We start from the raw sequence: 13,697 nt of genomic DNA, 5'->3' as shown, positions 1-13,697 counted from the left end.
TATTCTCCAGTAGTAGAAATAAGGCAGCAAACATAATGCAATAAGAGGAGACTTTAATCTTCAATTTGATTAGACGCACACATCAAAAGGAATTTTTAGAATAGGTACAAGATATTTCCTCAAATAATGTTAAGCAATCAGGGAATGTTTGTGCAAGAAACACAAGTAAGCATGCAGGTACAGCAATTAATTAGGAAGACAAAGCAGATCTCACCTTTATTGCAAGGCAGATGAAAAACAAAAGTTAGAAAGTTTAGCAGCACAACTTTGAAGAGATGAAAACTGCAGTTTGAGGATTTACTTGAATTCATTTCAGACAGTGCAGAGAATGCAGTGGGGGCGGGGAATGGCAATATGGCGTAGAGGGAAGACATGTAGTTCCACCTTTCCTCAGTTAGACTTATAAATACCCAATTTAAAAACTTGTAAAAGTAGTTAAAAATAGTATTTACAGACTTTGGAATAGTGGAGGATTGAAATGGCTACAAACGTGAAGAAATTAAAAACTCAGTTACAAAAGAAATGACCCTATAAAAGTGTTGAAGAATTGAGGCCTACCTACCAAGTTGAAGCCACGGAGTCGTTGACTGGCATTCCCAATTCTCAAAGGACCCCTGCTGGGCTGAGTATTACACCGGTGCCGATCACACGTCTGCAAGATGGTGCCGGTTCTGTGATGAGCTCGGCCAGCCCTGACTCGCGCCCCCGTGAGCCAGGGCACGCAGGCGGATCGGCTGAGTGGGGTCAGACGCGCGAGACCGCAGTAATGCCTGGTCATCTAGGGACGCACAGTGTAGCGTTGGAGAACACAACTGCTCGGTTGGTAACTCTTCCAGGCATCCGCGGTGCGTTGCGAGTTCGGGAATTATTAGAGAAGGTGTGGGCTGTGGGGGAACCTGAAAGACGGCGGGCTGATGAGGTCGGCACGCTGTCGACGGGTATCCAGACCCGCAGCCGCACTGGAAGAGGAATTATTGTGTCAAAAGAGGAAGAGAGCCCAGTGCTATTGGAACCAACACAGGAAGAATATATGGGGACTGGGACCAGAGAAGGTAAGCCTCAAGCGGAAGTGATGCAACCTGGACTGGATTCTGTGTTTACAATATTGGAAGGGATTGCTCATCAAAAGGAAGTCAATGCAGATGTCTACTCAGATAAATCAAGGATTCATGGAAGTGAAAACTAAAATGAACAATAAATGTGAAGAGATGACTTCTATGAAGAAAGATATGACTGTAGTTAAAAGTGATGTTAGTAGATGTATAAAAACAGTAGCCACTGTACAGGATAATTTTTAAAAAATGAAGAAGCTTTTTTGAATGTAAGAACCAAGTGGATTGTATTAGAGAAAAAATGGAAAAAGTGGAGGATTCTTTCGTGGATTGGGGGATTCAGAAGGAATTATTGAAGAAGAATGACTCATTAGAGAATCAAGGTCAAAGAAATAATGTAAAAATAGTAGGTCTTCTAGAAGATATGGAAGGTTCAGATCCCATAAAGTTTTTTAAGGAATGGATTCCTGAGGTACTGGGCATTGAATTTTTTCTGATGGTTTGGAGCTAGACCAGGCACAAAGAGCTTTGAGAAAAAAACCATTTCCAGGTCAACCACCGCGAGCAGTTTTGATTCATTGTTTGAAATATCAGGATAGATAAGTGATATTACGAGTTGCTGTGCAGAAGGCTCGGCAAAATCAGACCCCAACGATGGTTCAAAATAAGTGTTTTTCTATGCTGATCTGAGTCAAGAAATTATTAGAAGGTGCCGAGAATTTAATTCAGCTAAAGAAGTATTGTGGCAAAAGGGTTATAAATTTGCTTTTCGTTACCCGGGTGTATTGAAAGTTTTTTATGGGAATTTTCAATCTCAATTTTTTGAAAATGACCATGATGCATTAATTTTTGCTAATTCATTGCCAGATTTGCGAGGAAGTGGACAGTCGCCATTATCGTCGCCTAAAAGGAGGGTAAATGGAAATGGGATTGGAAAGAATGGGAAACACAGAAAGAATGGAAAGAAAGTTGAATTGACGCAAAGTCTTCTTGATATTGAGGACCCGGAATCATTTGGTTGAATATATTTGATTAAGTAGTTTGTGAAAGTCTGACTGGGGGGGGGGGGAGAGGGGTGGATGACACTGAGACCTTATAGTCATCTGCCACTAGTGGGTTTTACCACACCCAGATTTTTAGGGAGTTACTACTTCTAGTGGTTTGTTGGGGGGGGGGGGTGGGGGGGAGTATTTTTTTTCTATTTCTTTGACTTTTTGGAATTTTTAAATGGGGAAGGGTTTAGAATATTAAGGGAATTAGAAAAGGGAGCTATATTTTATAGTAGTGTGAAGAATATTATTAAATTAACGAAATGTCTAATTTGAACTTTGCAACTTTTAATGTCCAGGGATTGAATAATCCAATTAAGCATAAACAAGTATTGGCTTACATAAAAAAAAGAAAGTTGATATTGCTTTTTTGCAAGAAAACCATTTGACTGAAAAAGAACATTTGAAATTGAAGAGAAAGTGGGTTGGTCATGTGTTTTCTTCTAAGGCAAGAGGTGTAGCGATTTTAATTCATAAGAAATTACCGTTTGAATTGGAATGGTCAATTATAATTTTTTAATTCAGTTATATTTGACTCCAGAGAAACTGAAAAAATATGGGTTTAGTAATTATGATTCTTGTTTTAGATGTGGATTAAGTACTGGAACCTTTTTACTTACCGTCTGGTCTTGTGTTAAAGTACAACCATTTTTGGAAGAAATCAGGTTGGTTTTGGAAAAATTATTTAAAATTAAATTACCATTAGATCCATCAATTTTTTTGTTGGGCTGTATGGTCTCTTTGAAGGGATTGGGGTTGGATAAATTTCAAATTGCATTTGTACCCCTAGTGTTGTCTGTAGCATGAAAATGTGTAGCTAGTACTTGGAAATATAATGTGGAGATTAATATAGTAGGTTGGCATAATGAATTGAGAGCTTGTATTACAATGGAAAAAATTACATGTAATTTGCATGATAATTATTCCTTTTTTGTTAAAATGTGGTCTTCCTATTTGGAAGATATGAATTTGGAAATACTTTGAAATATTGTATATATTCTGTTCTATTTTTATATTTGGCTCCTTTTAAGGGGGCTGGCTGAAGGGGTGGGAAGGGTTTTTGTTGGTTTTTTTTTCCACACACACACACACACATATATATATAAAAATTGATTTCTTTCTGTTGTTTGATTGTAAGCTATTCAAAAATCTTTTAAATAAAGTTTAAAAAGGCAGTGCAGAGAATGCTCATGAGATTAATTTCCCCAGCTGGAAAGAGTGGTCTTAATTGGGCTTGTATTCTTTGGCGTTTACCAGGTCTTATTAAAAACACCCCAAGATTGTTTGTCACTGTTAATTTTAAAAGGATTCTGGTAGGAATATTTAGAATTTAGGATGGTTTCAGTGACGTCTGGTAAGTAAATTATTCTACAATATTTATACATATGTTTTATGCATGTAAATTATTATTATCTGCTGTGTAAGAAATATATTATTTGCGTTTGTGTGTGCACCATGGTCTGGAGAAACACTTTTGTCTGGTTGTATATATAATCAAATGATAAACAAACTTGAGAATCAGAATTAGCATTCAACAATTTCAGATAATTTTCTTTTCCTGAATGCATCTGAACAGGCCAAAAGCTAATAGGCTATTCGGCACCTTTAGACTGCCTCATTATTCTATATGACCATGGTTGATTTGCCTGAGGTCTCATCTCCTCCGTGCCAGGTCCCAAGCATTCAATTCCTTCCCAGTCTACTTTCTCTTTAAATATACCCACTGATCCTCACATGTACAGAATTCCAGAGATTTATCAGACTCTGAAAATTTCCTATGGGATCTTAATTTTAAATGACCACCCCCTAACCTTCTCACTATAAATTCATTCAAGATTCTCCAACAGAAAAATTGTGCCCCCTAAAATATTGTATGGTTCAATAAAATCTTTTCTCACTTTTCTGAAGTCTTTAGAGTTTTCACCCACTCACTCAGCAAATTCCCCTTTCAGAACATCGATTTTTCCTGCCACAGCAAACTTGACTTCCTTATACATACTCTGCTCTTTCTTGTAGATCATTCACGTGAACTGTAAATAATCCAGGGTCTCGAACTGATCCTTGTTGGGGGGGGGGGGGGGGGTGCCACGTGATGATGTGAGGTTAAGATTGTAAATCCCTACTCTCCTCAATAAAGTTGTAAAGTGACAAAGGTTATAAAAGTTACGGAAAACAGAAGAAAGAAGTTTTAAAGATAGAGAGAACAAATCAACATACCACCAAAGACAGACAAAGCTGCTACAGTGACTCAAGAAACTGAACAAGGAAAAGCAAGATAAAGAAGAAAGGCCTACCTTGAGGAAGGATCCTGGAGCTGACCAGAAGTTAATATCCAAGGGAGATAGGCCAGAAGCCAGGGAGACCTTGGACACTGCTGTGCAGGGTCTCTCCCGACAAATGGCCAACTACAACGGGAGAAGTGACTCTGCACATACGCAACTCCTCATACATGGACAGAACACAAAAAAAAGGAGGCAATTTAAAAAAAGATTCTGAAGCCTCCAGCTCCAAAGAACAAGAGGAGGACCTGAAAGAACAAGGAAAATGTCCAGAACAAAGAATTTTGAAGAAGAAAAAAGAAACAATTACAGATATTTCTATGTATGCAGCTGAAATGAAGTATATGGAAACTTTTCAGCAGTCTATGGTGTCAATGGCAGATGAAGTTTAAAAAAATAAAGAGAAAATTGAAAGATTAATCCAACAGGAGGAAATGAGATTTGAAGTGGAGGATGGAAAAATTAAAGATAATGAGTTTGAGATTCAAGGCATTAAAGAACAAATAAAGAAAATACAATCTGAAGCTGCTGTAAGTAAAGAATGATAAATTAATGCAAAAAACAGACATTTTGGAAAATTTCAGTAGAAGGAACAACATGAAGATTGTTGGACTTAAAGGTGATGAAGGTCAAGACGTAAAAAACGTTTTTGCAACATTGGATACTAGAATCTTTGGGACAGGCTGAATTCCAAGAAGTCCTGGAGATTGAGAGAGCCCATCAAGCACTGAGTCCAAAGTCACAACCTGATCCAAGGTCTCGCACAATACTTGTTAAACTCCTTCAGTATGAAGAGAGAGAGATTTTTGAATTGGCAGCAAAGCAAGCAAAAGAAAGACAATTACCTCTGATTTATAATGGAAATAAGATTTTCTTCTATCCAGATACAAGTTTTGAATTGTGGAGGAAGAGGAAATTGTTTAATCCAGCTAAAGACATCTTGTGGAAGAAAAGCTATGCCTTTGTCTTGTGGCATCCAGCTGTATTGAAGGTTTTTGTTCCAGATGGGAGAAATTGTTTTTTTTAAAAACCAGGCTTAATAAGGCAAAGGTGTATGCTGATTCATTGCTTGAAAGGGAAAGACAAGTGGTTGTTGATACTTGAACGGTTTATATTACAGAAGATGCTTTGCTGTAACTGAAAAAAAGATAAGTTTTCGAGAGATTTTAAATGGGGAGGAAGGTTTAACAGATCACCAGAGGTGATCTTTATGTATTTTAAAAATCTATGAAAGGAATAGAATTAAGAATATAACAGAGGACTGTATGGCATATGGAGTGAGTTAGAGGGGAATATGAGACTGACCATTGCGAGGTCATGTGTCCTAATGTGATTATAATCACAACCTGGGGAATAGAGACGGAATAACATCATGCACCTCTGGGGGAGGGGGGTGTGTTATCTCTTCTTTCTTTTCCAATTTTAATTTTTAAACCTGAATCAATTAAGGATGTTGTAATATATGTTATCAATATAGTGGGGGTGGGTTGGACGGAAGTTTTAATATTGGTACCTAATTGGCAGGAAAATTGAATTTTATAAGTATTAATATTAATGGAGTTCAGAATCCAATAAAAATAAAAGTATTAGGTTATATGAAAAAGATGAAAGTAGATATAGCTTTTTTTCCAGGAAACTCATTTGACTGAAATAGAGCACGGGAAGTTAAAAAGAGATTGTATTGGAATGGTATTGTCTTCGTTTAATTCTAAAGCCAGAGGAGTAGCTATATTAATAAATAAAAATTTACCAATTGAAATATTGAATACGACTACAGATAAAGCAGGAAGATATGTAATGATTAATTGTCAAGTTTACTCAGAATATTGGACATTAATGAACATATATGCTACGAATATAGATGGGAAATTTATACAAGATATTTTTATGCAATTATCGAATGCTCGGGAAAATAATAATGGGTGGAGATTTTGATCTTACTTTTGAATCAAAATTAGATAGATCTGGTGGAACTATTGTTAAAAATAAAGTAGATAAAACAGTTATAAATTTTATGAAGGAGATGATGCATATTGATGGTTGGAGGAAGATTCATCCTAATGATAGAGATTACTCATTTTACTCTTTTGGACACAAGACATATTCACGCATAGATATGTTCTTAATCTCCACACAATTGCAAGCTAGAGTACAAAAGATTGAGTATCACCTTTAGTTATGTCAATTACATTGGAAGAACAACAAAATGTAGATTATAGATGGAGATTTAATACAGCACTTTTACAGAGAATTCTGTGAAGGCTTATTTAAGAGGATAAATATTAAGTTATACATCTAAAATAAAGAAAGAGTATCTGAGAGGTTGATCAATTGGATAAGGATATATTTTCTTTACAAAAAGAATTACATGTTCAGAAAAATGATGAGAAAAGATTATTAGAATCAAAAAAATTGAAACAATCTTATAAAGGAGAAAGATGTAAGGTATACACGACAAATATTATGAGTTGGGGTATGGAGCACAAAGTTTTCGCTTAGCAATTAAAAACGGAACAATTATCAAGAACAATAATTGCAACAAAAAGGGAATCTGGTCAAACTACCTATAAAATGCAGGAAATTAATTTTAGGAATTTTTATTTAAAAATATATCAATCAGATATTTTGAAAAATGGGGAAAAAATAGACGAATATCTGTCATAAGTTATATTACCTGAGTTAAATACAGAAGAAAAAAATGGAATTATCAAATACTTCAACATCCCTAAAAGATACTTTAATGACTTTAACAAGGCACCGGGAGAGGACAGTTTTTCGTCAGAGTTTTATAAAGAATTCAAAGAGTTATTGATACCTGTTTTTATGGGATTATTGCATCAAATGGAAGATTCTAATGATTTACAAGAATCACTTAAAATAGCTTTTATAATAGTGTTTCCAAAAAAAGGGAAAGACCCTTTGTGATTATTAAATACAGATTAGAAAATTCTATCCAAACTACTAGCTAAAAGGTTAGCTAAATGCTTACTCAAATTAATAAATATGGATCAAACTGACTTTATTAGAAATAGAAGATCAGCAGATAATATAGTTAAGTTTACTAACTGTAGCCCAGAAAAAGATATCAGCAGTTGCGGTGGCTTTAGATGCGGAGAAAGCTTTTGATAGATTAGAATGGGACTATTTATTTAAAATGTAAAATGTTTTCAGAACTACAAATACTTTTATAAATTGGATAAGAGTTTTGTACAATCAGCCCAAAGTGAAGGTGGTCACAAATAGGCAAATATCAAAACCTTTTTTATTAGAAAGATCATCTAGGCAAGGATATCCATTATCACCATTTTTATTTGCAGTGGCTAAAGAACCATTGGCCGAAGTGATAAGAAACGATAATGAGATTAAAGGTTTCACATAGAGGACAAAGAACATAAAATTAGTTTGTTTGCAGATGACGTTATACTATATATTACAAAACCAGAAACATTATTAAAGAAATTAAATGTACAATTGACAAAATATGGATTAATATCAATTACAAAGTTAATGAAGGAAAAAGTTAGATGATGCTTATGAATGATGGAGACTTTACTCAAAGTAAACAGGTGACAAAGTTTAAATGGCAAAAGGAAGCAATTAAATATCTAGGAATTAATATTGACAGGAATTTAAATAATTTATTTAAATTGAATTATTTGCTATTATTGAATAAAATTAATGAGGATTTAAAAAGATGGAAAGATTTACCCATACCTTTAATAGGAATGATAAATTGTGTAAAGATCAATATTTTTCCGAGGATGGAATATTTGTTTTAATCATTCCAATTCCTGTATCAACAAAGTTTTTTCAAGAAGTATATAAAAATGTAAGAATATTTATTTGGCAAGATAAAATGCCAAGGATAGCTTTGGAAAAATTGACTTAGAAATTTGATCAGGGAGGATTAAGATTGCCGTATTTTAAGTTATTATAAAGCAGCTGTGACAAATTATGTTATATTTTATATTGTATATGATAGGTTTTAAAGGAGATAAATTGTGGCAGTTTTTTTAAAGTTAGGTAACACACTTTTTAAAGTTAGGTACAAACACTTCAGAATAGATCTCATTTAAAATACCAGATCTCTGCTCAAGCCAGACAGACCAGGCTCTGGGTGCCTTTGCAAAAACTTTGAAGAATGTCTATAAGGACTTCACAAGTAGGTGTTAATTGGACATGCTGTGGAATAATGGATTATTGTTTTCAAAAGCAACAGATGAACAGACTCAAAAGATTGGATCCAGTGCAGCAGTCTGTCTGAATGCAGTGTGCTGTTCTAGAAAGGTCATGTGGTTTTGCAAGCAAAGAGAGTCAAACAGACTTTTCAGAGAGAGAGAGAGAGAGAGAGAGAGAGAGAGAGAGAGAGAGAGAGAGAGAGAGAGAGAGAGAGAGATTTCATTTCTGCAGTTCAGCAGCAGGGACTAGAATATGACAAGCTGGAAAGCTTGTGGAAACCCCCATTTTGAAGACGAGTTGTGAGTTCTTAGTTCAGCCTCGTCAAAGCCCTTTTGGTCCATACAAGAGGACTGGCTGTATAATGTTTCACTTGAAATATGGGAAACAGAAAAGGAACTCTGTGGTGACCTGAAACAAAGAGGTCATCATTTGGAAAACCCTGATGGGGCAAGTTTCTTCAGCAAGACACTGAAGTGCCTGTTCAGAAGGAATCAGTTGCGGGTGTCCAACAAGCAATAGATCTCTCTCTGAAAACCGACAAGAACCTTCCTGAATGGAAACCATTTAACTTTCAAGCACCAAAGCCTGGTGAACTTCATAAATGTTAAATTCTGTGCACAGTATAATAATTGCCTGATACCAGTGAACTTGGAGGAGGGAGAAGTGAGATTGGACTGTGAATTAAAGAACTTTTCTGAACTTCTACACACTTTACCTACACATGCACTTAGAATTAGATGGGGATTAAGTTAAGTCAAGTTAAGTTAAATAGTAATAAGTTGAAGTTTGATCCTGTTTTCATATTTAAAGAAAATTAAAAGTAACTTTTGTTTAAGTAACCATTTGTCTTGTTGAATTTCTATTGCTGCTGGGTTTTGGGGTCCTCTGGGCCTGTAACCGTTCCCACTTACCCCTCAAAAAAGATCGCAATTGGAGATAGCAGAAGAATGAGTTGTTGGGTAAATTATATTTAAGTCCCTCAAAAGACATAAATTTCCTCTGTTAATCATAACGATCTTCAATGCCCCTGATGCCATGTTCGTACCAGGTAACTAGATGCTATTACCCAAAGTCATGGGTATTAAATTGTTTTGATGTTAAGGAGCCTTTAAGGACAACCCCACTTTTAATCCTTCAAATTGTTTAATTTTATCCCAAATATAAATTAGAAGGGGGGGGGGTTTAAGTTAGGCTCATTTAAGTTAAAGTTTGATCCTGTTTTCATGTTTAAAGATAATTAAAAGCAACTTTTGTTTAAGTAACCATTTGCCTTGGTGAATTTTGATTGCTTCTGGGTTTTGGGGTCCTCTGGGCCCATAACACAGCGTTATTAAGATTTTTGTCCTCCTGTTATCAAACTGGGAAAAAGAGATGAGTAAAATAGATCCAGAACATATTTTATACAAATAGCATGAAGAACTTTTGAAAGAAAGAATAAATGTACCGATTCTAAAACATTTTCTTAAGATATGGAACGGAATTATCAAATAGCCAAAATGATATTAAAGCAAAATCCACTTATTCCTTTTACATTAAATAATTCTTTTGTTTAGATATGTGGCATAATTATGGGATAAATAGGATAAAAGATTTTTTTTATTTTAAAGTTTTTTGACATTTGAGCAAATGAAGGAGAAATATAATATCCCAAATAATACCTTTTTTTTCATATTTTCAGCTCAAATCACATTTTAAAAAGTTAGGTGAGAATTTTAGCTTCTGGAACATAGCCAATTTGAACATTTAATAACTGACACATTTATAAAGAAATTGATTACTAATATGTAACTAATGTGCATATAAAATTAGAAGACAATGCAAAAAAAAAAGGATATATACAAATCAAAACAAAAGTGGGAAAAGGATTTAAACATACTAATTCAAGATGAGGAATGGTCAAGAATGCGTCAAGAGAGAGTAACTAATACAATTAATGTTAGATATCAGATGGAACAATATAATTTTTTTTAACCAGCTATAATGTACTCCATACAAATTACATAGATGTAATTCAAATTGCTCTGACAAGTGTTTTAGATGTAACAAGGAAATAGGTACTTTACTGCATGCAGTTTGGTTGTGTGAAAAAGTTGGAAAGTTTTGGGAAGAATTATGAAGATATGAACACCAAAAGATCCTAGAATATTTTTGCTAGGTGAATTATATGAAACAGATATTAAATTAAAGCTAGACCAGTATCAACAAAAGTTTCTGAGTGTAGCAATAGCAGAGGGTAAGAAGTGTATGGTGGTAACATGAAAGTCGGACAATGGCATGTGGAAATACAAAATTGTATACCATTAGGAAAAAAAATCACTTATAATTTAAGGTACCAATAGAAATTTTTTTAAATATAGGATTTGGAAATCATATATGGATTTTGTTGATAGGAGTCCATCCAAACTGTCCGCTACACCTGCTCCTCCCAATTACTATGTTCAAGATAGAATTAATATGTTAGAAAATATAAATATTGATTGATGTAAAATTATTCAGGTGTTTTTCTCTTTCTCTCTTCTTTCTTTTGGGGGAGGGATAGGAGGATAAAAATTTAAAATATGTATCATTTTGCATCATTTTTATAACATATTATTCAAGATGAAGAAACATGTTTGTATTTGATGCAAATGGAAAAATAAAATTGAAAAACTGATCCTTGGGATTTCTTGCATTCTAATCTGATAACCTGAAAGCATCCTGTTTATTCTCAATGAACCCTTTGATATTAGTATTGATATAGTAATGTCATAAACTTCATTAAAAAAGTTAATGAGGAGAAAAAAGGTTCCTAGTGCTTGTGTAAAATTCCCAGTCCCCTAGCCCAAAACTAAAATTTGTCAACTTTGTATGTCTGGTCTTTAATTCAATATTTTCTTTGATCACCTTTAACTATGGATGATTCCTGAGATCCTTCTTTTTAAATGGGATGAATTTCTTCTGAGTGTTATATTTAAATATCTGACACATATCAACTAATTTTTTTTTCCTCTTAGCAGTCCCACCTATCTCATCTGCTAGATATTTCAAACATTTTCCTCTTGCTTTCAGGCTCACAGATCTGCATATCACAGCTTAAACATGCCTACTTGCTGTGTTTTTTTTTCCCCTCTAACTATCCTCATCAATATGTTAACCAAATGACTCTGAATTGTTTCAAATGCACTCACGGCATTTTCCCCCTCGTATATCAGATTAACTCACACTGTAACATCTAGTCCAAAGGATGTTTATTCCTGAAAAGGAGCATCAAAATGTCACAACTTAATTAAGCAAACACAATAATTGCTCCAGTAGGGTTTGTGTCGAAATTGTGAATTTTCAGATTAAAATATGAAACCAAAAAAAATTAATAAAACATGGAGGAGCTGACCAATCAAAATACAAAGGTTGAAAACAAATAATGTATTTAGGCAATTAAGTTCCCTGTAAAAATCCTCCACATCAGAATGAAAACAACACCAAAAAAACCATAATAAAGTATGATATTTGACTCACCTTGTATTATAATCTTTAGTGCCAGAATGCTACAAAATGCCAGCTTTACTGTCTCTGCACATACATTCACTGTGGCTGGTAAATAGTTGTATCTATTCCCTGAGAGAAAAATGATTTTTTTTGTTATTAACAATAGTGCAATCAATAAAGCTCTCTGGAATTTAACAAGATACAGCTCTGTACAACAAAATAAAACATTGATCAACAATACAGTTCAGTGGAGAAATCAATATTATGTTTTATTGATGGTTTTCAACTTATTTTGACACAGACTTTAGGTTCTTCAAAGTCTATCTTAACTTGGCTGAGAGAAACAGAAATCAACACACCCGAACCATTGGGAATATTATGGGTAATATTAAATCTGAGTCAAAGGTGTGTCTAGATTAGATGATGTTAAAATAGAAGTAGGGGTGTGCAGGTGGTCAGAAAACCAAATTACCTGAAGAGATTGGTTAGCTATTCAAATTAACAATTCCTCTCAAGACCATACCAAGATAAGATAATAATAGTGTCAAAAATTATGTTCTTATTAAATGTCTGAACAGAAAGCTGTCAAATGGTCATTTAGAAGATTCCTGGGGCAGGATCCACAACCAGAGAACCAGCTCAAGCTGACTAGCCACTTTAGCTTATCCAGATTTGAGAGGATAATATTACATTTGAACATTGGGTGGCAACAATCAGATTTCTTGTGAAATCTCAAAGAATGCTTGGGTGCAACTGAATGAAGGAAACAGCAGCACCCCAAACTTAACTGTCTATAAAAATGGTAATGGGCAATATTTTAGTTATGCAATGCACTTAACTAATGCTCAAAAAGTATCAAAATACTTCCATCATATTGCACTTCAATTTGCTGTTTTCAATCAACTTAGGAAAAGATGAGTTATTCCCTCCAGGTAATTTCTTCCTTTACATTATTGGTCCATCCTGCCAACCCTCACCTCTCCTTCATGCTCAAGGTGTTTAATTTCCTGGTGATATACTACATTTCTCTTCCACTTTCCACAAAGAACTATTTTTCTACATTCCACCAAACTCCATCCCACTCTTCCTATGTCTTCCTTTCTTTGTGGACAACAGAACTAAAACAGTCTTCCTCCAACACCACCCTCCTCCAACTGGCAGAACTTGTCTTCACCCTCAATAATTTTTCCTTTGACTCATCGTACTTTCTCCAGGTTAAAGGGGTAGCCACGAGTATCCATATGGGACTCAGCTATGCCTGCCTTTTTGTTGGCTATGTGGAGCAATCAACAATACAAGCCTACATAAGCAAGGCCTATCAATTGTTTCTCCACTACATCGGTGACTACTTTGGTGTTGCCTCGTGTACCCATGATGAGCTCAGTGACTTCATCCACTTTACTGCCAACTTCCACCCCAACCTCAAATTCATTTGGTCCATCTCTAGTAATACTCTCCATCTCCATCTCTGGAGACAAACTCTCAACAGACATCTTCTAAAAACCCATCAACCCCAACAGCTACCTCGACTACACCTCTTTCTACCCATTTCTAACCAGTCCCCTGTACGAATTCCATTCCATCCTCTCAATTCCTCTGTTTCCATCGCATCTGCACTCAGGATGAGGACTTCCATGCCAGATCATCAAAGATGTCCTCCTCCTTCACACATG

The 13,697-nt window shown here is 34.9% G+C and overlaps 1 protein-coding gene across 4 annotated transcripts in view; it reads right to left on the bottom strand.

Moving 5' to 3' along the window:
• The window catches only part of slc35a5 (solute carrier family 35 member A5), a 72,261-nt gene that overhangs the window by 43,372 nt on the left and 15,192 nt on the right, over window positions 1-13,697 (bottom strand). For all 4 annotated transcript variants that reach the window (XR_011341655.1, XR_011341656.1, XR_011341657.1 and 1 more), the window contains exon 4: window positions 12,055-12,153. Coding sequence is in view for 1 of the 4 variants with exons in the window: in XM_069889284.1 (XP_069745385.1) it covers window positions 12,055-12,153 (99 nt within the window). In the remaining 3 variants the exon portion in view is untranslated. The remainder of the gene's footprint in view (window positions 1-12,054; window positions 12,154-13,697) is intronic.

This window comes from Narcine bancroftii, chromosome 7 (genome assembly GCF_036971445.1).
Source record: "Narcine bancroftii isolate sNarBan1 chromosome 7, sNarBan1.hap1, whole genome shotgun sequence".
Taxonomy (NCBI): domain Eukaryota; kingdom Metazoa; phylum Chordata; class Chondrichthyes; order Torpediniformes; family Narcinidae; genus Narcine; species Narcine bancroftii.
Note: the sequence above shows the minus strand (reverse complement) of the source record. Positions and strands in the feature narration are given on the sequence as shown.